Source organism: Misgurnus anguillicaudatus, chromosome 14 (assembly GCF_027580225.2).
Source record: "Misgurnus anguillicaudatus chromosome 14, ASM2758022v2, whole genome shotgun sequence".
NCBI classification, from domain to species: domain Eukaryota; kingdom Metazoa; phylum Chordata; class Actinopteri; order Cypriniformes; family Cobitidae; genus Misgurnus; species Misgurnus anguillicaudatus.
In genome coordinates this window covers 20509535-20535594 of record NC_073350.2, presented here as the reverse complement: position 1 = coordinate 20535594, position 26060 = coordinate 20509535, and the positions used below count along the sequence as shown (strand labels likewise).

At 38.5% G+C, this 26060-nt stretch overlaps 1 protein-coding gene across 5 annotated transcripts in view; it reads left to right on the top strand.

Annotated features, from left to right (window-relative positions):
- Positions 1-26060, top strand: part of atp2b4 (ATPase plasma membrane Ca2+ transporting 4) — a 103914-nt gene that overhangs the window by 52491 nt on the left and 25363 nt on the right. For 3 of the 5 annotated variants that reach the window (XM_073876018.1, XM_073876019.1, XM_073876020.1), the window contains exons 3-16: positions 3474-3671; positions 4254-4511; positions 5032-5158; positions 10210-10334; positions 11964-11999; positions 15201-15380; positions 16472-16686; positions 17089-17331; positions 17688-17932; positions 19150-19378; positions 22626-22805; positions 22889-22976; positions 24289-24399; positions 25300-25487. In XM_073876018.1, the coding sequence (XP_073732119.1) occupies positions 3474-3671; positions 4254-4511; positions 5032-5158; positions 10210-10334; positions 11964-11999; positions 15201-15380; positions 16472-16686; positions 17089-17331; positions 17688-17932; positions 19150-19378; positions 22626-22805; positions 22889-22976; positions 24289-24399; positions 25300-25487 (2423 nt within the window). The remainder of the gene's footprint in view (positions 1-3473; positions 3672-4253; positions 4512-5031; positions 5159-10209; positions 10335-11963; positions 12000-15200; positions 15381-16471; positions 16687-17088; positions 17332-17687; positions 17933-19149; positions 19379-22625; positions 22806-22888; positions 22977-24288; positions 24400-25299; positions 25488-26060) is intronic. The other 2 variants (XM_073876021.1, XM_073876022.1) reach the window with 1 other exon arrangement.

Sequence of the window (26060 nt, the reverse complement as noted above, 5' to 3'; positions counted from 1 at the left end):
TAAACAAGACATTTAGTCCTAAAAATTTATTTCTTTTTTTGTACATATTTCCTGTATTTTTGGTTTGTATCTTAATAAAATAGGCTGAAAAATAAATATGGGTGGACATTAAAACTTCTCAAACAACAAGTATGGTGGTGGCCTAAGACTATTGCACAAAACTGTACATGCATACATGTACCGTACTTTCCAGACTATAAGCCGCACCGGAGTATAAGTCGTATCATTCAAAAATGCGTCATTAAAACGAAATAACATTAATAAGTCACAGTGGACTATACGTCACGTTTATTTAGAAAATTATTTGACAAAATCCAAGCCGAAGAACAGACATTTTATCTGGAAAGGCAAATTATTCAACTAAACAATAGCAGACAGAACAGTAGGTTGAATAGATGTCTGTACGTTAAAGTGATATTATCAGTTATTTAAACGATAAACTATAGCATACAGAACTTACCTGGAAGGTTGAATAGGCTAAATTAACCAAACAAGCCAACTAGCGTGAAGTTCGCATACTCTTCATTCCACATTACAGATCCATTGAATTACATAAATAAATAGCAGCATATGGCGGACTTTCGCGGCTGTAGGCGGTAATGTTGTCTCTTGCCTCATAAATGTCTAAATTAATTCATTCTGACTTACAAGGCGCACCTGACTACAAGACGCAGCACCAGCCAAGTTATGAAAAAAAACGCAGCTTATAGACCGAAAAATACGGTATGCACAATCTGTGAACCAAGATTTTTTTTTCATTACAGAGGGCGCTACAGAGCCCCCCTGCCACACCCGTGTGCCAGCCTTTGCAGGTCCTAATGCCCGACGACTCTGACGTTTGTGCCAAGTTTCAAGACTTTTTGACCATGTTAAAGCCCCCAAAACTCCCTGAAAACATAAAAAAAATCTTAAAGAAAACAATAGGTGCAGGCCTCTGGGCCTATTAACTCTTTCCCTGCCATTGACGAATTATTTTGTCAATTAACAGAAAACGTTTCCCTGCCAATGACATTTACCTGCCGAGTTTTTACCGTAATCTATAATTCCGCTATTATCCACTAGGTGGCGCTCTTACCCAACTTATAAAAAACTAAAGCATCAGCTAATCCCACAACATTATAAACTCTGTGTATGTTTTGATTATCGTTCTGAATCTGATTTCTAACAAGTCCTTTAAAAAAATGCAATTTTTTTTTCAACTTTTTACTTTAAATTTTTTATTTTTGAAGAAATTTAGCCATAGTTAAAGGCGGAGTCCACGATGTTTGAAAGCCAATGTTGATATTTGAAATCACCTAAACAAACACGCCCCTACCCCAATAGAATCTGGACCTTCGGTTAGACCCGCCCCACACATACGCAAACCCGGCAAGGATGTCGGTTAGTAGACACGCTCCTTACTGCTGATTGGCTATAAGTGTGTTTTGGTAGTCGGCCCGTCTCCTTTTCCAAAGCGTTTTTCAAACATCGTGGACTCCACCTTTAAGAGGTTATAAAAATAACAAATGAAGATAGGATGAAACCTTTTCCAAGTTTTGTTTGTTTGTTTGTTTGTTTGTTTGTTTGATTGTTTAAAAGCAGAGGGTCTGTTTTTTCATTTTTAATATATTGTATGTTTATATATTTATAGATTTTCTTTCCTGCAAGGCAATATGTGAAACTTTTGTGATGATCACAAAAAAATGCTGGCGGGCAACTGTTTTGATAAAGGCTGGCGAGGAATGAGTTAATAACGGCCAGATACTAAAAGTGAAAAATGACTAACTTGTTTCAAAATGGTTTCCGTGCGAAATCCAGTTAAAGACATTTCCTATTTTGCCTAAACCCTCCCAATCCCCCTCGTACTAGTTTCTGGTTGATTACATCAAAGTCTAAAACTCATTCAATATTCTGGGCTTATCGGCTACAAGCACTCCTGCTCTCAACACTGATGAATTGTTTCGACGCTCATATAAAGCTTGACACACATCCATGATAATCCACCTGAAATGCAGGAATATCTGACTGCTTTTATTGTGCGTGTACTTAAAATAATAACCTTCTGAAGGTGTCTGATTACTGTTCCAACAACGCCCATCGCAAAAGCAAACTCATGCCTAAATGAAGGTTGACATAGCATGTTGGTTTTAAGATTCGTTGGTTCCATGCAGGCAGGCTCAATTGTTCTCGTATTAAATGAAGCAGGGTGTGCTATCAGTCTGGCTGGCTTTTTTGTAATGGTTGTTTTGAATTGTGCATGCAGAAAAGCAAATGACAATGTCCCTTTTATCGATACAACTTATTTGTCTGCAACCACTTTGATCTAGAATGCAAATGAGCCACAAATAAGGTGGTACATGTAGTGTCAGGCATCTTGTCAGGCAGGTGTATACACGGCAGTCAGCGATTTTGCTAACGTGTGTGTGCGCGTGTGTGTTATATATACAGTACTGTGCAAAAGTCTTAGGCCACCATTACCAGCTTTGTTGTCTTAGCGAAGTTTTAATGTCCATCCATATTTATTTATTTTTAAGATAGAAACCGAAAATACAGGAATATGTACACAAAATTAAAATCAAAACAATTTTCAGAACTAAATGTCTTCTTCAGACATCAGTCAGTATTTAGTGTGACCTCTCTTGGCACGAAATGCATCTTGAGCTTTTTTGAGGAGACTGAAGTCCTGAAGTCATTCAAATAGAATTAAAAATTAGGATTTAATTTAATTTAGGTTTAAGAGATCCTGCAGCTGCCTGCTATTGCTCAAGTGGAAGGGGAGTTTACCCTAAAACTTGACACTTCAGCTTATAATTTTATTCTGTTTTTAATACTACATACACATTTCCTGTACTTTCTGGTTGTATTCTAATAAATAGACTGAGAAACAATTATATATGATCACTATAACTTTGCAAAAACAACACATCTAATGGTAGCATGATGGTCTATATATATATATATATATATATTTTTTTTTTTTTTGGACAACCTGTGAGTTAGCGGGACACTGTTACATGTTTTATCCAAGTTAATCTTCACAGATCAATACAACTCTTATTTAAGTGTAAATGTGTTTACTAGAAATATAAAAAGCAGAATTTGGCCTTCAAAATTAATAAAAGTTGTGTCATAAACATTAAACACAGCTTATTTTTTGCAATAATCCAAAGTCTGTGGAAAAGATTTATGGGCTTTTTTGCAAGGGAACCAGTATCCCACTATCTTCCGGGTTAGCTTACAAAAATACATCATCCCTGCGGCACTCTATAATGCATTATCACTCGAGTAGGAGTGTGAATTGGCTGCAGGCGTTTATACAACAGATCAACTGAACAATAAATCAAAAATAAATTTAAATACATACATAAAAAGGTGTAATATATCACTACAGAATTTCATTGATTTGCATTCAGAGATGTCTGTACAATGGCAATATCAGCTGTTATGCATATTTCCGATTCTGACCTTTAATGTCTTTTTTGTACCTTTTGCAGGACTCTCTGGTAACCCTACTGATTTGGAAAAACGCCATGCAGCGTTTGGTCAGAACTTCATCCCCCCAAAGAAGTCCAAGACCTTTCTTCAGCTAGTGTGGGAAGCCCTCCAGGACGTCACCCTTATTATTCTGGAGGTGGCAGCTCTTATTTCCCTCTGCCTGTCTTTCTACCACCCGTCAGGGGAAGGCCACGACAGTGAGTGCTGCCTTTAACAAATTTTTCAATCTGTTTGAACATTATTATTGTTAGACTTCCATATCTCGAAACCAAAGAAACAATCATTAAAGCTTTTAAAGAGCTCCAGGCTTTTATTGTTCAGGGACCAGTGTGATGTTGTTTTGTTTTGATCCAGATTTTTGTAAGTTGCTCAACATTTTTGGCGTCTTAAGTTTTAATTACAGCCCCATTTGGGATTGTTGTTCAAAAGATCCAATTTGAGTGCCGGAAAATCAGAATTTGGCTTCTTCCTATTCTCCATATGGCTGAAACCACAAGGCTGACCTTAGACTGTCATCCAATTCTCCAGAAGGAAATTAGGTCAATGAAGTGTAAATTTGTGATCTGGCAAGAGAAAGTCTTTCTGAAGAAGAGACGCCATCAAAACATAAGCGTGCAGCTGCTGTTGATATTGCCCCATTTCCTAATGGTCTCTAAAGTTTAAATGAACATCTTTAATGGTTTCTATTTAGCTTGGATTGTTGAGATGCAGATTTTGGATATTTTGGGCATGTAAAGGGTGTTTAGATTGATTTCCTCTCTGTGTTTATGTGATTCCAGGCTGTGGAGAAGCAGCTGGTGGTGCTGAGGATGAGGGTGAAGCTCAAGCAGGCTGGATCGAAGGTGCTGCCATCTTGTTTTCTGTAATCATTGTGGTGCTGGTGACCGCGTTCAACGACTGGAGCAAGGAGAAACAATTTCGTGGGCTGCAGAGCCGCATTGAGCAGGAACAGAAGTTCACGGTCATTCGCAAAGGACAGGTCATCCAGATACCTGTGGCTGAAATTGTTGTAGGTGACATCGCACAAATCAAATATGGTAAGAGTCCACATCAACAATAAACTTAATGTACCCGTTGATTTCTCTTCTTGGGGCAGATTTACACCAAAGCATATTCTGTGCATGTGCAACATTGAAGTCATTTCCTGTATTGCGGTCACTGTATTCAGTGATCTTTAGGTATTTATAAAACATTGGTTTCCCCCCGAACCTTTTGCCTTTTCTTTAATCCTGAGAGGCGTGTTGCTAGGTGAGTTCTCCAGCGGTTGTGACAGATCATATGTGACTGTTGGTCTTCTTTAGACACAAAACATGGCTCATGACTCACGCTTACCGGCTTGCGTGAGTCATTGTACTGATGCTCATGATGCCTGCAACGTGGGCGATGCGTGGGGGTCCAACAGCCACATGAGAGATCTGTCATCATGATCGCCAAAGCAGCCTCTGCTCCTTTTCTCTTGCTGAATTGCTAAAAGTCTTTCTCTGTAGCTCTTCTTCTCTTGTTAAACCCATCCATGTGCACTAAGCAATCACTCACCACCCTGTTCGGTTTCATCAGGTGACCTTCTCCCAGCTGATGGTATCTTGATCCAGGGTAATGACCTGAAAATTGATGAAAGCGCTCTGACTGGGGAGTCTGATCATGTCCGCAAATCTCTGGAGAAGGACCCCATGCTACTTTCTGGTAAGACGGCGTGTTTGTTTTGCTTGTTTTTACCCTTCAAACTGCACTAAGTCTCCTATTATACATGTGTTATACAAAGATTTCTTGAAGCCTAGAGGTGAGCAAATAAAGTTGTACTCCTAGAGATCCCTGAACAGATTTTCTCTTGTTTTTAGTGACTCAATAACACAAGCAGTAGTAAATAGGGATGTCACAGTAGCAACATTGTATCGATACCAGTAAAATTTCATGGTTTTCTGTACCAATTTTGGTACCAAAGCAAAACACAAAAACATGCTAATTAAACAACACTATTAAGTGCCAATTAAACACTATTTTATAATAAAGTTAAATGTCAATGTAAAATAATCAGGGTTACCACGTGTCCTTAAAATTCTTGAAAGTTTGTGAATCTGAAAAAAATTCAAGGCCCTGGGAAGTTTTTGAAAATATACATGCATAGATACTGTTCATTGAAAGTGCTTGAATCTATTTTATGCAAGACGTTTTCTGGGAAAAATCCATATTATTCCCTGTCTAGTGTAGGATAATATCATAAAAATTCTAGACTTTTTAAGCACACATGCTAAATTGTTCGCTTTAAATGCTTATATCTTCTGTATGTGAATGTTGATTCATACATGTTTGACACACGAAAACGTCTCTGGTTACGTATGTAACTGTTGTTCCCTGAGAAGGGAATGAGACGCTGCGTCTTCCTTGCCATACTTTCTGCGTCCCTGTAACGCCGTCTTTGGCAATATTTCAGATAGCGATATACTTTCTGGCTCTCGCGTCACCCTGTCTTTGTCGTTAAGCCTCATTATTGGTTGAATTTGATATACACATTCAGACGCACTTACCCCTGGAGGCGTCCCCAAAGTGTCACCGCAGTGACGTAGCGCGAGTTCCCTCTAAAAGGAACTGTAACAATGTATCTTAAAAGGTAACACGATGTAACTCGAAATGTGTCCCCACATGTAGTCCTTGAATTTAGGGCTTTTCACACCTGAAATTGTTAACCCTGGGTTATTCTAAACCCAGGGTTAACGGAATCCTGGGTTATTTTTTTCATGTTTCACATTGTTCAAACTTAACCAGGGGTTAAGAGATAACCCTGGGTATTCATAATTTGACGTTTCACACTGTGCATTCCTAAACCCTGGGTCAGGAGTCTCCAACCCAGTTTCAACACACCTGTCTGTAATTATCAAGCCTTGATTAGCTACTTCAACTGTGTTTAATTCGAATCATAACATTCTAACCCTGCTTCGTTTCACACTGCATGCGTTTGGCACCACAATGCAGGGTTAACACCACAAATGCGGTGCTAACCCTGCTCCAGAGCAGGGTTTCATAACCCTGGGTGAAAAGCGGTGCTGGCACCGCTTTCGGGTTGCAGGTGTGAAGCGCTCCTTGACCCAGGGTTAAAAGCAGGGTTTAGAATGAAGATAACCCAGGGTTAAGCGCAGTGTGAAAACCCCTTTTGAGGGGGATTTGCACCTGGAAAGTCCTTGAAATGTCCTTGAATTTGAAGTTAACTAAGGTGTGGGAACCCTGTATAATAATAATAATAATATAATTCTGTATCTTTTATTTACTTTTATTTATTTGTTGCTGAAATATTTCAGCAGCTGTTGTCTGTTTGTGTTTGGGGTCCTTCATGCTGATAAACAGTGTCCTCAGTCTGCTGCTTTAAAAGACAAATACAATAAATTTAGGAAGTCAACTGGTTGAACAGATGCATATTGTTTTATCCCCAGACACTTTGCTTGTTCTCTCGGTAATCTGCCTTAATCTGAAGTATGCCTTTTTTTTTAAAAACACACCTTGAAAATCTGCTAGTTAAATAATTTGCTCAATCCTCCTCTACTCTTCTAAAAATGTTACATTGTAACTAATAATGATGGCTTGTGTTGTGATTGAGATGTTAATGGAGTAACAGGCTGTGATAGAGAATGACTTGGCACGTGGTTACTTATGTGTGACATGTCGGCTGAGGAAAAATGTCATAGTGTTGTTTCAGCGGTTACTGTGGCGAAGTAATGCATAACAATCAAGTGTCTCAGTGTTCTCATCTTTAGTGTGTCAGCAGTCATGTAACACCATTTGTCCAATCCGATTTAAGAACCAGATCTGCATACCATTTGCTTTTAAGGGGTCAGCAGGTTGTCTGGTATGCGTATCTCCATTTAATGATTTCATGACTTCGTTAAGTATAGTTTTTTTCAGCATGCAATGGACCCATTATATATGTTTGCTTAATTGCTTATAATTGTTTTTGTTAGAAAATAATCAAAAATCAGTGTTTAAGGTAGTTTTAATACAATACCCTGATTCACTACAGTAGGCTTATAATGATATATAAGTTTAAACTGCCATGTACACATACGTTTCAACACTCCTGTTTTTCCCGGGAGTGTCACGTATTTGACACCTATCTCCCACCCCCTCTGTTTTGTTATTTCTCCCGGAAAACTCCCGTAATTTAAATGACCCTACCTCATTATATGAAGAATCACATAAATATATTATATTATTCCAAGGTTGTCCAGTTGCCAGATCTTGTATGAAACGCATCCAACTCACACAATAAACACATCATTCAAATTTAAACCCATTTTTGACCGCAACCTGGCAACCTACAACTAAGTTGCGCTGTTGATTAAACGGGGCATTAGAAAGCTCAGGTGGTGCTACTGTGAAAAAAAAAATATATATATATATATATAGCTGCAAATTTAACAACAGCTGGACCGAGAAATGTAATTTCTTACAGCGAATCAACATCGGCAATTCCCACGCTTTTTGCAAAGTATGTTACACTGATTTTTAGTATCGGACACAGTGGGGAAAAAAACGGGACAATCGCACTGTGAAAGCAAAGAGCATAGACATTAAAGAAATAACTAGACTTGATCGTGGGTCAACATCGCCGCCATATTAGTGGTGGCAACTATTTCATTAATCTCATAGCAACTGGAGGTAAAAGGGGTGTACAAACCGTCACACCCCTTAAAACGAATCTCTGGGAATTACTTTTCACAAGTAAGACTCTGAACCGTTGTTTCTGGTTTTGTTAAATCATTAGATCACAATCCTTATAAAATTATTTTGATAGAGAGTTGTCAACTCGAGGCAGACTAATACCTAGAGATGTCGCTATTTAGCTATGAATGTTGATACTTAACAAGAATTAACAATGTTTACATTTTTTGTTTTTATAAAATTGTAAAAGTTAAGCTATATTAAATTGTTAGGGACGTCATTTATGACCCTGAACCACAAAACCAGTTGTAAGTCACACAGGTATATTTGTAGAAAAAGCCAAAAAATACATTGCATGGGTCAAAATTTTCGATTTTTGTCAAAAAATCATTCGTATATTATGTAAAGATCATGTTCCATGAAATATTTAGTCAATTTCTTACTGTAAATATATCAAAACTTTATTTTTGTGAGTGAATGCAGCAAAATCACAAACACAATTGGCCAGAAACTCGCCTACAAACTTGATCTTGTTGCTACCTGCTCCTACCCGCTCATTGGGGATTTCCCATTCAAGTTTGGTTTATATGTATAGCGGTAAGCCAATAGAGAGCGATAAAACAAACCTTTTCAATAACCCGGGGTAAAGAAATTGTCACTTTATTGCAGGACAGGTTGGGGCGGGTTTTTAAAAACAAATTAAAAAAACATGTATGTTGCGTGCAATTCCCTGTAGCCTATATTAAATATTTGGGAACATATATTTTCATATTTGATTAGGTTCTTTAATAAGGTTAAATTATGTAGGCCTACGTAGCAACGTAACATGCGCAACGTAACATGATATCTCCAAACCTTTGGCCTCACGTAACGCGAACACGCCAAGCAGCTCGCACTGCCAGCCACAACAACAAAACAAACTGAGAAGTAAAAGTGAAGATGAAAGACGAGTTGCGGGAGAAATTAAGGTCAGGAATATATGAATAGATAATACAAACGCTGCTTTGTAAATGTTGAAAATGTTTATCATTATTATCCTGTCTCTAAATTTATATGACCATGCTGGTTTCTATGTTTCGTAAGCGTATATTGTTCCCAGTTTACAGGGCGATGTAATTTTTTTTATATATAATTTTTTTGGGCCATTTTTGCCTTTATTGATAGACAGTAGATTTGAGAGACGACAGGAAAGTAGAGGGTGGAGAGAGGGGTATAGGATCGGCAAAGGACCTCAAGCCGGGATTCAAACTTGGGTCGCCGAAAGTGCGTTTGCACCATATGTCAGAGCGCGGTCCACTACACCATCGGCTCAGACAGGGCGATGTAATCTAATGGCTGTTTCCAAGCACTTTTAGGCTGAAATAAATTTTCATTCACAAATGTTTTTTTAAACATTTCAGTTGTTTTACAATTTTACAGTTGTGAAGGGGTGAGCCAAATATTTCATAAAAGTGGGACCCGCAGGTTGGAAAAAACCTTGACCCGCGCATCACTAATGTGCGATGCCATAAGAGCTTCTTTTGAACTTCGAAATTTAAATGCGATTTTCTCAATATTAAATTTTTTTTACAAACCATACATCAATGGAAAGTTTATTTATTTAGCTTTTGGATGATGTTTAAATCTCAATTTCAAGAAATTGACCCTTACGACTGGTTTTGTGGTCCAGGGTCACATTTGATTTCAGCTCACGTAAAGATCTTCCTCCCACAGTTCAAAGGCAGGTTAGATGAATTGAAAATGCCTCAAATTGTCATTCCCCAGCTTGCATAGAGATTAACCGGTTCTTGCCATGAATATAGCCATAGATATAATAGATAGTTTTGAATAATTAATAAATAAATAAATATAAATATGTAAATGTAAAGCATGCTAAATGCTGTAATGTAAATGTAAAGCAACCTGCAACTTTACCCTTTAAACAAATGACATTATAAAGGGGAAAAGTTACAAATTGTAGCTTTAAATTATCAAGTTTTTGTTGTATCGCAACAAAAATGCACCATTAGTAATAGCACAGGTTAAATATTGCTAACAACTACTGATGTCCAATTGTATGGTTGTGTTTCTTTTGCTTTGTTCTGGGACTCACGTGATGGAGGGATCTGGCAGAATGGTGGTCACTGCTGTCGGCCTGAATTCTCAAACTGGAATCATTTTCACCCTCTTGGGCGCTAGCAGTGAGGATGAGGAGAAGAAGGTGAAGAAAGGTGAGAGTCTTGCATGCTCCATTCGATAATATCCTCTCTGAGTAAACCAGCCTAACTCATTAGTTGCAAGGTTCACCAACCATCAGCCGGAGGTAAGAGCCATTTAAGAGATTTGCTGGACAGTTTCTCTCTTGCCATAAGTGTCTGCTACTCTGAATTCCTCTGGCAAGGTTTAAATTCAAAAACTGTTTAAGGGAATAGTCACAGTGCATCAGTTGAGACAAATTCACAACAGTAGGAAATTGACTCCGAAGGGCAATTACAGTCAATCTTCAAAGTTTTTGTTTTTAAAATTGATAATCTTGTTTTTCTTTTGGCTCAAGCTCCTCGTTCCTAATTGGCAATTATTAAGAAAAAACAATATCAGGCTGATTTTGTATTCAGAAATACAAACAGTTTGTGAACTCCACGCACCACACACAATAATAAAGGATGATTGATGATGAGCAGTCAGGATAACGCAATCATTGCCGTCCCGTTGTTTTCTTCATCAGTTACAAAGTCAATATGTCCCTTCTGTATGCACAATCTGTGACTGGCTTTCCTATTACACAAAGGGTGTCAAATATTTACCTGACAACAACTGGGGCCAGTTGCAAAAAAATCTGAAAAATCTTAATGAGATCAGTCTACATTATGATCAGTTTTGAAGAACAAAATTTTAAGACTAGTCTAAACCATTTATGCAACCAGCCACTGCTGTCACCGGTACCTCTCTGATTGGTCTAAATCAGCAGTCGGTCAAGCCTAACTGTTTGACGCTCTGTTCTGTCATGGCCTAAAGTCATAGGCAATGTCACACCTCAAAAGCTTTTGTGAATTGTTTAAATATTTTGACTCATCTTTGTGACTTTTCAGACAATTTTTATTAGACTTAAAGGTGCAGTGTGTAAATTTTAGCGGCATCTAGTGGTGAATTTGCTTCCTTTTGAAGCACATAGAGAAGCTTCAGTAGCTGTCACAGGACAAACATGTCATCGTCTGAAACAACGTAGTGGCAAACGTGCTCTGTATAACAGTTTGTCTGTTTAAGGCTACTGTAGAAACATAATGGCGTAAAAATGGCGGCTTCCATGTAAGGGGACCCACAGTGTATGTAGATAACAGCAGCTTATTCTAAGGTAATAAAAACAATACAGTTCATTATATAAGGTCTTTTACACCACTGAAAACATAGTTATTTATATTACATTGCATTGCTGTCAAAATAAAACTTTTCAAATTTACACACTGCACCTTTAATTGCTTCATTTTTCATTTCTCCTTTTAAGGATTAATCTTTCTGTTGACAGACCGATTTGTTGATGAAAATGAACATAAAAGGGCAAAACAAAACTAATCGTAGGCATTGACATTAACATGTCATATAAGTTCCTATTTTAAAAGGTTTGTCAGCTGTATGCCACAGTCAAAAACAATGACCGAGCCGTTAGTGTGCCGTGCATAAAGATCCCCTATGTGTTTCTCTATAAATGACATCTCAGATCGCACATGTGCTCGTGGGATGTAATGTTACTTAAATAGTTCTTAATCTTTGGTTGTTTTTTGTTTTATTTTCTTGTCTTTGGTTTGGTTTAATTTGAGCCATGCTATATCAGCCCTCCGCCCTCTCTCTCTCGTTCTAAACAGGTAAAAAACAAGGACCCCCCGAAAATCGCAACAAAGGTAACCTTACCCACTCCCTCTCCCTTCTCCCCCCTCCCCATTCAGCGGCAAGTCTCGGAGTCTCGTGTCAGTCCCACTAAATCGCTCGCTCACTTTCTCTCTCTGTCTTTCACGCTGTCGCTTACCCCTTACTGCTGAGCCCGGGGAAGCTTTTCGCCTCGCTTTACCTATGAAAGGGTGCAACTCTCACCTGCTAAAAACGGCACTAAGCAGCCAGAAGACTTTACATGTCCACAACTCCTCTTTGTTATCAAGTCTGTCAATAGATTTAAATGATTATCAGTGGTTAACGGTTCATTTCGTTTTTTAATTTTCAATTGAATTGCATTGTTTTGTTTTTTTGCCATTTTCAGCAAAATCTATGTTGTTGTTTAAAATGGATTCAGACAAAATATGAACCGATGCATAAAGTTCTCCAGTGATCTTATTAGCACTGTTATTGGCTATGGTGCTCTGTCTAAAACCAAACAGGAAAGAATGAAACTGTTGCAATGTCAAATTGACTATTTGATAGACTCAAATTAACAATTTAGTTAATGGAATGAGACTTATCTTTCCACTAACATGATATTTAAAGGGCTCTTTTTTTCAAAAATGCTTGGCTGGGTCATTTGTACCGTGTTTCAGAGTGTGACCCTTCACAACCTCACCCCCATAGCGCTCAGGGTCTGAGCATCTGCTCCACACAGAAATCGCTCTTTTATCGTCTGCACAGATCTCCTTCCCTTTGCCCTTGATCACAGGCACACATACACTTACATAAGCTGTTATCAGTACTTGAATACGAAGTCGTCCCCGTGTCTTAATACTGTAGCTTTTGTAAAGAGAGCCATTTCTCCAAACAATCCATATGTGTGTTTGTAGTGTCATAGAAGAGGCGTGTCTAGAAAGAGGTTTGTGATATTAATGTAATGCTTAGGGGCGTGGCTTTTGTGGGAGTTGCACCCTTGCAGAATGGACCGGCTGTGGATTGTCGTTGTTGTCCGTTTGTTGTTTCTTTAGCTCTTTGTTTTCTTCACTGTTGCTTCTTTCTAGGGTGTGGCTCAGGATCTCATGCTGTCTTGTACACTCTTCTCGTTGTCAAAATTGACCTTTTCTTTCACCTTTACCCTGTTTCTCTGGTGCCGCACTCTCATTCGGGAGCAGAAAAATAAACCAATATCTCTCTGATCCCTTCTGATCGTCTTCCTCTTGGTCCTTGTTTTCTTCATGGTGCCTGTTTGGATTGCTTTTTTGTTGTCGAGTTGTCTGTAAATCACTTGCCTCTACTGTTTGTCGTGCGTGCCTCTGTTTGTGTTGTCAGTCAGATGGTCAGTCCGTCCATCGATCTCTAATACATGTGTGGTTGTTTTATCTGGTCAGTTGTTTATTGTGACTGGTGGTGGTCAGGTAGGCTTTTGGACTGTGTCTATTGACATTTAGAGAATACAGTATATATATTCACCCAAACGTCACACATCACCTCAGTGTTCTCCAGTGCAAGTTTGAGCCGTCATGAGTGCATGTTTGAGATGATTCATAGGCTTACTGTAAAATGAAAACATCTTGGCCTCTCAGTATCTTTTAAAATGGAGACTTAATGGGAACTGGGGTAAGGGATCAATGTGGCAAAGTGGCTGAATTGGATCCTTGACTCCATTAAGGTTCTATTTCAGTTGGATATTGGGTAACGTAATATGTTGTTTTATCCCTGCCTGTTGCGTAATTGAATTAAAACGATCAAAGTTACTGATGTTAAAATAAGATTTTTTTTTATTAACTAGCTGCTGTTTTTCCTGATGATGTCATTTTTATTTATTTTCCAGTTTAATTTGTTTACATTTGATTAGTACCATATCAATATTGTGCCAGAGAAAGTGAATTGATTTAGGTAAGAATACCACACTTGGACAGCAATGAAAACTTGGAGAAATTAATCGCCAATTTGAAGTTAATTTGAATTGATAAAACAATGGCCAAGCCCTGAAGTTAAAGAACAAGTTCGGTATTTTACACTTAAAGCCCTGTTTTCAGATTGTTAATGGTAAAATAGAACGGTTTTGACTGAAATTTCGACATATGCGGCTGCCCCGAGAATTTTCGAGTGTTTGTCGTTTCACCTCCCACCTCTATAATGGCTGTATAGGTGCACTGGAACAATCCTTCCTAAAATGCATTAAACTTTCGTTTACAAAGAAGTGAAACTCACCAAGTGGTCAGGGGTGTTCACTGATGTGCTCACACAAAAATTGCTGCAAAAGATGCTTTCCAACAGCTGTTTTAGCATTCGTTGTAAACTTGTGGACCTATTTTTCCAAACGCCTCACACCTGTATATTCTTCCGCTGAGAGCTTGAATAATAGACACTCCAGCCCAGTTGGTGGCGATAATCCGCCGATGCCAATTGCAAGAATATAAAGTTCCCGGCGCGGATTAATACCGTACCTCACAGCACATCTAATACAAATCAATGGAGTTGGACAAAACCTGTTGTAGTGCGTCTTTTGCGGCGATTTTTGTGTGAGCGTGTCGGTGGGCGCCCCTGACCGCTCGGTGGGTTTCGCGTCTTTGTGGGCGAGGGTTTGGTGCATTTTGGGAGGGATTGTTCCTGTGCACCTATAGAGCCATTATAGAGGTGGGATGTGATAAAGGAAACACATGAAAATTCTCGGGCCAGCATCATATGTCAAAATTTCAGTCAAAACCGTTCTATTTCATCATGGAGGGTCTTAAAACGGGGCTTTGGGTGTGAAATACCGAACTTGTCCTTTAAAGTGTAAACATGTTTTGGTGTTAAACTTGCACAACATAATTTGTCTTTTTTTTTCATAATGGTACCCGAGTACCTTTCTGCTCCCTGACAAAAGTACACGATCTATAAATGTACAGTCACGTTGAAATGTCTTTTGTGCTGCTTGGAACCTACTTAAAATTTAGCGTGCATACTTTAACACTGCTGGGAAATGGCTTAGTGAATTTAACATTTTTTCCTCACCAGCCCAAATTAACTCAAGCAAAGTCTACTAACAATACTGAGTTTTTGCTTTGCTATGGGTAACCTGTATAATTTTCTAGAAACCCATATTGTATGACTTGCCCTCTAGCTTTTAATCAACTGCCCATTCTCTCCTTCCCCTTTCCCCACCCTCTCATCTCCCTCCATCCTTTCTTGGCATGCTCCTCCCTTGTCCCCATAACCACTCCTGAAATCAACCTCCACAGCTAAGACCCAAGATGGCATTGCCCTTGAGATCCAACCGCTGAAGAGCGAGGAAGGAGCAGAGTGTGAAGAAAAGGAGGAGAAGGAAGAGAAGCAGAAAAAGAAGGTCAATGTCCCCAAGAGGGAGAAGTCGGTCCTGCAGGGCAAGCTGACCAGGCTGGCAGTTCAGATTGGAAAAGCAGGTTAGGATACCTTACGTAACTGTATCTAATAAGCTACAATTGGTCTAACGTGTTGCATTCCAATGTTTCCAAATGATTTATGCACAATTTGAAATGAGAATATTTTACATAGTACACACATCACAAACATTATTATTGAGAGTAACGCTGGCCAATATGCATATATTTAAAATGTACTGTATTTTGCTGGTGATGATACATTTGGCACAAAAATGTATTTAGCACATTATTATACCATTTGGGTTATGTACGGCAGCACAGTTGTTGCATAAAGACCTCTTCCCTGTAAACTAGTTTAGTTTGTTTACTGATTTAAAGGGACACTCCACTTTTTTTGAAAATATGCTCATTTTTCAGCACCCCCAGAGTTAAACATTTGATTTTTATCGTTTTGGAATCAATTCAGCTGATCTTCAGGTCTGGCGGTACCACTTTTAGCATAGCTTAGCATAATCCATTGAATCTTATTAGACCATTAGCGTCGCGCTCAAAAATACCAAATAGCCAAAGAGTTTCAACATTTTTCCTATTTAAAACTTGACTCCTCTGTAGTTACATCGTGCACGAAGACTGACGGAAAATTAAAGTTGCGGTTTTCTAGGCCGACATGGCTAGGAACTATACTCTTATTCCGGCGTAATAATCAATGACTTTGCTGCTGTAACATGGCTGCAGCAGGCGTAGTAATATTACGCACGGCACGAAAATAGTCCCCTTGGTTACTTTCAATACCAGGGGACTATTTTCAGGTGCTGCGAAGCGAAATATCATTGCGTTTAAAATATCAAAACTTTTCTAATGAGATTTAATGAATTATTCTAAGCTATGCTAAAAGTGGTACCGCCAGACCCGGAGATTAGCTGAATGGATTCCAAAACAGTAAACATCAAATGTTTAACTCTAGGGAAGCTGGAAAATGAGCATATTTAAAAAAAAACAAACAAATTATTGTATTTCCTACAGCTACCCTCACAATCAAATCACAATCAGGTGAAGCGTACAAGCCCACGGCTGTTATGACTAGCAAGAAGTCGGTATGCTTTACATCCCCTGTCCATACTGGTTTTAAAACGGTTTCTGTTCTCTGGCAGGTCTCATTATGTCCGCTGTGACCGTCATCATTCTCATCCTTTATTTCGTCATCGATACCTTCGGCGTGCAGGGACGCGAGTGGACGGCCGAGTGCACGCCCATCTACATTCAGTACTTTGTGAAGTTTTTCATCATTGGTGTGACTGTGCTGGTTGTGGCAGTACCAGAAGGATTACCTCTTGCTGTCACTATCTCCCTGGCATATTCTGTAAAAGTAAGAGCACTGTCAACCTATCTTTTACTGCTTATGATGTCTTGAAGTGGGTCTCTGGGGGTTTAGGTGGTAATATGACAGTCCAAGTTGTTTCGTGATTTAGGAAGTGTCATGATTATCATTGTTTTTTTAAACATAATCCGCATGTCAGAAACTTACTTGTAATGCATCTGCAACCCTTATTGTGGATGCAAACATTTCAGCTGTACTATAAACTGAATATGTAAAAGAATAAGAAATAAAATAAAAACAAAAATATGTTTCTGCCTATATAAATATACATAAAATGGTAAAATCTTGAAATTGTTGTACGTCCAAATACTGTATGTCATAGCAATGTTTTTTTTTGCCTGATGTTTAGTTTTTACAGTTAAACTAGATCAATTGCTGTTTCCCCAACAGAAAATGATGAAGGACAACAACCTAGTGAGACATCTGGATGCTTGTGAAACAATGGGTAACGCCACGGCCATCTGTTCGGATAAAACTGGAACGCTGACTATGAATCGCATGACGGTGGTGCAGGCTTATATAGGTGACACACACTATAAGAGTGTTCCTGAACCAGATGTCATTAATCCCAATACTCTTGAACTACTGGTGAACAGCATTTCTATAAACTCGGCATACACTAGCAAGATCCTGGTAAGAATAAACCTCAAATGAATAAGTTTGGTGTTTCTTGTGCTGCAATCCCAAATTTTTGTAAAATAAAAATCAGTTAAGCTAGTACAAAACTTGTAACCTTAACCCAATTTACAACTGTAAGCTTATATTAATGATTTATAAGTTGAGCTATCTGGATTTTGTGGGTAATGTCAGTTTGACATCTTTTAACCCACGTAAAGATACAGTAAGTGCATGAAACAACCTGCAGTTTAATTTAACAAAAATGGCGATGTAGAGGCAAAAGTTTCGGATTGCAGCTTTACTTGCCTTATTTTCTAAAATATTGAATAATTTCAATCTAATTGTGTCTTTCTCTTCCTAATATATTTTAGCCTCCTGAAAAGGAGGGTGGTTTGCCGAGGCATGTGGGTAATAAGACGGAGTGTGGACTTCTGGGTTTGGTTCTGGCACTGAAGAGAGACTATCAGCCTGTTAGGGATGAGGTTCCCGAGGAGAAATTTTACAAAGTTTACACGTTCAACTCAAGTAGAAAGAGCATGAGCACCGTGGTGAAGAACGCAACCGGTTCCGGGTTCCGCATGTACAGCAAGGGCGCTTCCGAGATCCTTCTGCGCAAGTATGCTGGCTATATCGCAAATACTAACTTTTTAAAGCATTATGTTATTATGCGATCCAGGACTAGATTAACCCTCTGGGGTTTAAGGGGTTTTTAGGGCCCTGGAGAATTTTTGACATTTGTGCTTTTTTCAGTTGCTTAAAAACATAATAATGGCAAAAGTCTCATAACACTGCGTTCAGCAAAAACTGGGCTACAATATTATATTTTTGTATTTTTGAGAGAAAAATGTTTATGCATGGTTTTTAAAAAAGCAAAATTTTTATGTCACCGATATTAAGTCCACAAAACTCATTCTAAACATGTTTTCCTAAGACTTTTCAAAACAGGATGTAGTAGCCTAGAGTTTTATCTTCAAATGATGTGAAAACCATTCTGCCTACTCATTCACATAAAACAATATGTTGATTTACAATTTCTAAGACACTTTTGCCTGGGAAAGTCTGTATGCGAAGAAGCGTGAAAAGCTCCTGAATAATCTGTGATTGACAGCTGAGGAAACAAAAGAATTGCATAATGAGCCACCTAATAAGCCTTGTAGGAATATGTAACAGAAATGTAACTTTATCTGTAAAATGACATCTGTATTTTTTCTGTTGAAATAGTTTGTATTAATTTCACAAGTTTACCTTTAAAAACCATGGTTTTACTACAGAAAAAGTGCAACCATGTTTTGTGGCTACAAATACTTAGTAATCATGGTAAATTTAGTAAGGGATTTAGTGTATTGAGTTGTTATTGCACTCTGGTAAAGCTACGGTTTGGTCAACGTAAAAATTAACTCCCAGGATTAGTGTTTGGTTGGCCAGTGAGAGTTTAACTTTTGCGCAGTAAAAACCTCAAAAGAAGAACTGCCCATCGTTGTCTCGACTCTTATTTGTGTTTTTTATCATTATAGTAGAAACACAACAAGGACAAGGGATGAGCGAGCATAATCAACTTATTGTAAAGATACTTTATCTTTCAAAACTCATGACTTTTCAGATCCATTTACATTATTTGTTACGTAAACAGGATATAAACTAGACAAAAAAACAGAGGGTTAAATGTGGCTAAGCAAAACATTCAGCTTCACATGTGTGTCTAAAGTATCCCAACAAAAACATTCTTCAACACCCTTTTAAAAATGCTGACGTCATTACCCCTACAGCACAATGTGTTATTTAACGAATTGAATATAATGTTAAAGCAATATTAAACATCTTCTTTTCTGTCAGGTGCTCTCAAATCCTCGATGCTTCAGGCCAGCCACGTGCCTTTAAACCCAAGGATCGGGATGAAATGGTGCGCAAAGTGATCGAGCCGATGGCCTGCGAAGGGTTAAGAACCATTTGCGTTGCCATGAGAGATTTCTCGTCGGAACCAGACTGGGAAAATGAGGCAGATATTTTGAACGATTTGACCTGCATCTGCGTGGTGGGCATTGAAGACCCTGTCCGCCCCGAGGTGATGAAAATTATAATATTGTTGTTTTTTTCATCTTAGTACCAAATCAGTGTACAACTTCAGCAGTATCTGTCTAAGCTAATTAATTTTTATGAGCTCACCCTTCTCTATGCATGTTGTGACATCACAACCTTTCTATTTTAGCCCCTTTACAGCTTATTTTGCACCACTAATTTAAGTCTTTGATTCATAAAATTATGTGACAGGCATTAGATGGCAGCTTGATAGGGCTGGGCAGCCCATCACATTTCATGTAATGAAAATGTACTGATGTTTATTATCATGTGATGATGATGGATTATTTGTAGAATGTCAAGCCCTTTGAAACGCTATGAAACTGTGGCTTTGTCAGTGGAGGGACAATCTGACCTAATTCCCTTGAAGGTGATAAAATGGGTACATGGCAGGCCATTATGTTATTTTGATTATGGATATTGGATCATTGCAGATTTGTTTGTTGGGCTCTTTCAAATGAGGTGCAATTTATAAATGTGTTATGGAAGATGCAACTGATATATAGGTTTCAATTATAAGTCTTTTTATATTCGTATGATCTATTTTGTCTCCGCTACCTGTTACATTGTAAATACAATTCACTTACTCCACAAAGTACACGGTCATTTTTTATCCATTACTCAAGTGGTTTAGGATCATTACGATATAAAAAGTTGTTTCATCTTAGTGGTTATCATCTATCCATTCACAATACAGTGACTTTGACAGTAACTGGTTTCATTTCATTATAAACATCATAGTTACCAGCAGTCATATCATCCTATAGCCCCACTGAAGCTAAGCAGGGTTGAGCCTGGTCAGTACCTGGATGGGAGACCTCCTGAGTCCTAACACCCCGCTATATTGATGAGGACGAGACGTTAAACCCCGACTCTCTGTGGTCATTAAAAATCCAAGGATGTCCTGAGTAGGGATGAACCTCGGCATCCTGGTCAAATTCGCCCATTTGCCTACAAATCATCCCCTTATATACTGATATCCTCCACAAATAATGCGCTGGTGTGTGTTGGTCGTTGTGGCACAATATGGCTGCCAGTGCATCATCTATCATCCGCATCATAAGTTTGTTTCGTTACAAAACACAAATTTTATAGCCGAGGAGCTCCATAACAAAACATTTCTCTATAAACAAATGTATTCTGTGCTGATGAGAAGCTTGTGATTAGTTGCGGCAGAAGAGGATATTATGCCAGGAGATCAATCCAACAGTTAAGCCCATTTACAGCTTGTAATGGAATTTTCGAGCAATGCGGTGATGACAAAATGGGCTTTGCTTTACAGCAATATGTGTTGTAGAGCCATTAATAGCTTATTTAGTTGCTATTCAAAAAGCAGCCCAGTCTAGAGGTAAAAAACGCACATGCTACTATCCCTGCATCGTGCCGAAATAACATGTTCTTCACTTGACGTGGTGTTGTGTGACATCAACGTGCAACATCTCTGTCCATGGAAACACTGGGAGGTTTTTAATTATCTATAAATAAATGAGCTTATTGGTTCTAATTACGGGTGTGGTGTGATTCATCGCAAGACCGAGTGGAGATAATTGCATAGGACTCCTGCATATACACACACATAGACATACTGAACGTCTGGATCCAACCCATTTGTGTGTTTAGCAGTCTTGGTACCCATTATGGCTAAACAAACCAGTCTAATAGAGGCTACAGCATCTTCATCTTTCACTGATCTGAGGGCAGTAGTGATTCTGAAAAAGCCACTTAAAGTGGAAAAAAAAATGAAATTGAAGCAGCCATTTTCTTACATTCCCGTGGTGACGTATATCCGAGTGAAACCGGCTTCTGAAATGAAATAAGGCAGGGCTGGATTTGAATTCATCCATCGAGAACTGATTGGATCGTTTGAAGTTGGGTCGTGTTGCTAATTGATAATCGCTGCGATCTTTTCCCGGACGAGGGGACATTTTTTTTTTTAAATAATAAAGCTCACAGATAAGTACAGGGTTCCCACGGGCCCTTGAAATCCTTAAGTTTGTGAATCTGGGGAAAAAATTAATGGCCCTGTGAAGTTTTTGAAAATATACATGCAAAAATACAGGTCATTGAAAGTGCTTGAATCTATTTTATGCAAGAAGTTTTCTAAAAAAAAGTCCATATTATTTCCTAGTGTAGGATAATATCATAAAAATTCTAGACTTTTTAAGCACACGTGCTAAACTGTTCAGTTTAAATGCTTATATCTTCTGTATAAGAATGTTGATTCATACATAAATCCTTTTTTGCATAGTTGTGTTTGACACATGAAAACGTCTCGGGTTACGCATGTAACTGGTGTTCCCTGAGAAGGGAACGAGACGCTGTCTCCCTTTGGCATACTTCCTGCGTCCCTGTAACGCCGTCTTTGGCAATATTTCAGATAGTGATATACTTCCTCTGCTCCCGCATCACCCTGTCTTTGTCATTAAGCCTCACCATTGGATGATTTTGATATACACATTCAGACGCACTTACCCCTGGAGGTGTCCCCAAAGTGTCACCGCAGTGATGCAGCGCAAGTTCCTTTGAAAGGGAACTGTAACAATGTATCTTAAAAGGTAACACGATGTAACCTTGCTCTCACTTGAAATGTGTCCCCACATTTAGTCTTTGCTTTTGAGGGTATTGGACTTGGAAAGTCCTTGAAATGTCCTTGGTTTTGAAGTTAACTAAAGTGTGGGAAATCTGTAAGTAATTTGTAAAAAAAATACCACAATATTCCAAAAAATGACAGTTTTTCATTTCAATTTCATGGCGACAAAAAGATTTGTGTCCATTCAAGTCATGAGTTCTGTAATAAACCTAAATTCAGCCTAAACCTTCTTCCATGCCATAGTGAAATCTGATTGGTTGCAACTGAGTATATTACAAATACAACGTTCATGCCAACCACTGCAAGACAAAACAGATTTTATTGCATTTTAACTAAAATTTGTAGGATTGTTTGTGGATTTTTCTGATATAGCGGTGTTATATTAAATTTACCCAAAGATAGCAAGCAACATAGAGACAATATATTTATTTTCTAACATGCCTATCGATATTTCATTTGCGAGTATGTTTGTGCATAGTTATTTATTTATTTGCAAGGAAAATTTGTTTATTGCAAAAAAAACAATAGGGCTATAGGAGTGGGTGTCTGGCTGAATGGATAAGGTTTTGGCAGCAGATGTTAGACTGCCTAGTGTCTCCTTGGGTGTTTTGCACGGTACCAATTCTGTTATTTTACACTGCAGGTTCCTGAGGCTATTTCTAAATGCCAGAGAGCTGGCATCACTGTCCGCATGGTCACCGGAGACAACATTAACACAGCTCGTGCTATTGCCACAAAATGTGGAATCCTGCTGCCCGGAGAAGACTTCCTGTGCATGGAGGGCAAAGACTTCAATCAACAGATCCGCAATGATAAAGGAGATGTGAGGAGCTAGAAAACGTTATAATTAGGGCATCTAACGGGACTTACAAAAACTCCCTATATTAACACTGTCTCCATCTCTAGGTAGAGCAAGAGCGTCTTGACAAGGTCTGGCCCAAATTGCGTGTTCTGGCCCGTTCCTCCCCAACTGACAAACACACACTGGTGAAAGGTTAGTACCTACCTTCTGAACTTGTAGTGGTAGTAAACTGTGTATATACTAACAGTGGATATTTTATTTAAAGGGGACATAGTGTGAAAATCTGACTTTTTCCATGTTTAAAGGGACACTCCACTTTTTTAGAAAATATTCAAATTTTCCAGCTTCCCTAGAGTTAAACATTTGACTTTTAACATTTTGGAATCCATTCAGCTGATCTCCGGGTCTGCGGCTACCACTTTTAGCATAGCTTAGCATAATCAATTGAATCTGATTGGACCATTTAGCATCGCGCTCAAAAATAACCAAAGAGTTTCAATATTTTTCCTATTTAATACTCTTCTGTAGTTACATTGTGTACTAAGGTCGACAGAAAATTAAAAGTTGGGATTTTCTTGGCAGATATGACTTGGAGCTATACTCTCATTCTGCCGTAATAATCAAGGACTTTGCTGCCATACCATGGCTGCAGGAGGCGCAATAATATTACGCAGTGCCCGAAAATAGTCCCCTTGGTAACTTTCAATAGCAGGGTACTACTTTCGGGCACTGCGTAATATCAGCTTTTAATTTTCAGTCAGTGTTAGTAAACGATGTAACTACAGAAGAGTCAAGTTTTAAATAGGAAAAATATCAAAACTCTTTGGATATTTTTTACCGCGATGCTAATGGTCTAGTTAGATTAAATGAAATATGCTAAGCTATGCTAAAAGTGGTGGCGCCAGACCCAGTTAAACGCCAGAAATGTTTAACTCTGGAGAGCTGGAAAATGAATATATTTTCAAAAAAGTGGAGTGTCACTTTAAGTGCTATAAATGGGTCCCTAATGCTTCTATAAACCTAGAAAACGTGAAAAATAAGTCACTTTGTTTTGGTAAACCATTCTTTGCAAGCACATAAAAAATTAGATAATTCAGATTTCACCTCTGTTGTGACGTAGAAATCGAGTCTTATTACAATAATACCGCCCATTAAACCACAGCCCTGCCATTTAGTGCAGAGAGAGAGAAAAAGAAAATAATTGACAGCACAATTGAGTTTCAATTTCATTAAACCACCATTATGGCGATCAGTGTTTGCATTTCATTAGCTCATATGCTTTTAAAAGGACACATCCAAAAACGGCACATTTTTCCTCACACCTACAAAGTAGCAATTTTAACATGTAATAATAAATTATCTGTGTGGTATTTTGAGCTAAAACGTCCCATATGTACCCTGGGGACACCAAAGATTTATTTGACTAAACTAAGTTCTAACCTAAATAAGTCTTCTAACCTACTTTGATTGATCCTGAGGCAGTGCTTATATTGTTGTTTTTCAGGCATCATTGACAGCACAGTTGGAGAGACCAGACAGGTGGTGGCTGTGACTGGAGATGGAACCAACGACGGCCCTGCTCTCAAAAAAGCCGATGTTGGGTTTGCTATGGGAAATTTGATTGGTTTTTCATACACACGTTAAGCCTTTTTTAGCTCAGCTGCTGGATTTGGTGCTAGCAATGCCAAGGTCATTGGTTTGATTTGTAGGGATACAGTATAAATGCACGGTGCACGGACTCAAAATTGTCAGCTATATATTCCTGTCTAGTCACACCCTCCAAATCTATATCCATATCTGTTTAAGTCGCTTGGTCTTGTTATTAAACTAGCTGCGCTGCTGCTAAATTGTCGATTTATTGTAAAAGTTGATTTAAATGTTGTGGCGAGTTTCTAGCTTATTTGATGAGGGTTTGCTAGTGGGCGTCAGCTTGTATCAGAGATCGACTTAATAACCGGAGAGGTTTTTTCATAATCCCTGCTCAATTATGCTTGCTCTGCGGCAGGCCAGAATGCCTCAGGCTGTCATTGCAGCATGTGGGTTCATTTGCAGATCAGTGGGTGACCCACGCTTAGGGTCTCCTGTTGTTACTTAGATGACACCACAAAAACCAATGACATTATAAATAAATGAGTGAGAAATTCACATGTGATGAAGCGAATTATAGACAAATAATTCATAGTTTTCACTCATACATATTTTTTATTATCTAGGTTTAATTTGGGTTTTCAATTTGCTATCCTGTTTGCACCCACATAACTACCTTAATGTTTTTTCCACCAAAACTTCATTCAGCAGAAATGTCTTAATATAAAACACCTTCCAAGCCAAGAAAAGGCCTTATTAAAACTCATTCTAGTGTACTACTTTTCTTTTTCCTTTCTTTTAACATTTTTGTAAATAAGAACCATCTCATTTCTAAGAATGAACTGGCAAGTAACTTTTTCCAATATTTACACAGACACTCTGCTGTACAATTTTGGAAAACCAGATGCTTGCTTTGTCTAACAGGGAATTGCAGGCACAGATGTTGCTAAGGAGGCCTCTGACATCATTCTTACCGATGACAACTTCACAAGTATCGTCAAAGCCGTGATGTGGGGACGTAACGTGTACGATAGCATCTCCAAGTTTTTGCAGTTTCAGCTGACGGTCAATGTGGTGGCTGTGATTGTTGCGTTTACTGGGGCCTGCATCACACAGGTATGTTAATTAAATGTATTTTTTATTGATCATATATTTCACACGATTGTTTTATGTTCTCTGTAGAGAGGACCTCAAGACTTTAAGGGGTGATTTCCTGAACAGGGCTCAAGTCTAGTCCAAGACTAAAATGCTTGTTTGAGCTGTCTTAAAGGCGGGGTGCATGATTTTTGAAAAACACTTCTGAAAAGGGAGTCGGGCTGCGTACCAAAACACACTTGTAGCCTATCAGCAGTAAGGGGCTTGTCTACTAACCAACATCGTTGCCTGGGTTGTGTATGTGTGGGGCGGGTCTATCAAAAGAAGGTCCAGATTCTATTGGGGTAGGGGCATGCTTGTTTAGGTGATTTCAAATATCAACATTGGCTTTCAGAGATCATGCACCCTGCCTTTAATACATTTTTGTATATATTTAGAAATGTACAATATTTCTACATGGAACATGATCTTTAATTTTTGGCATTAAAAAATCTTTAATTTAGACCCATGCATGTATTTTCAACGATATCTCACGAGAATTCGTACATATTTTACAAGTTGGCTAATCCGTATTAATTCATACAACCACATTTG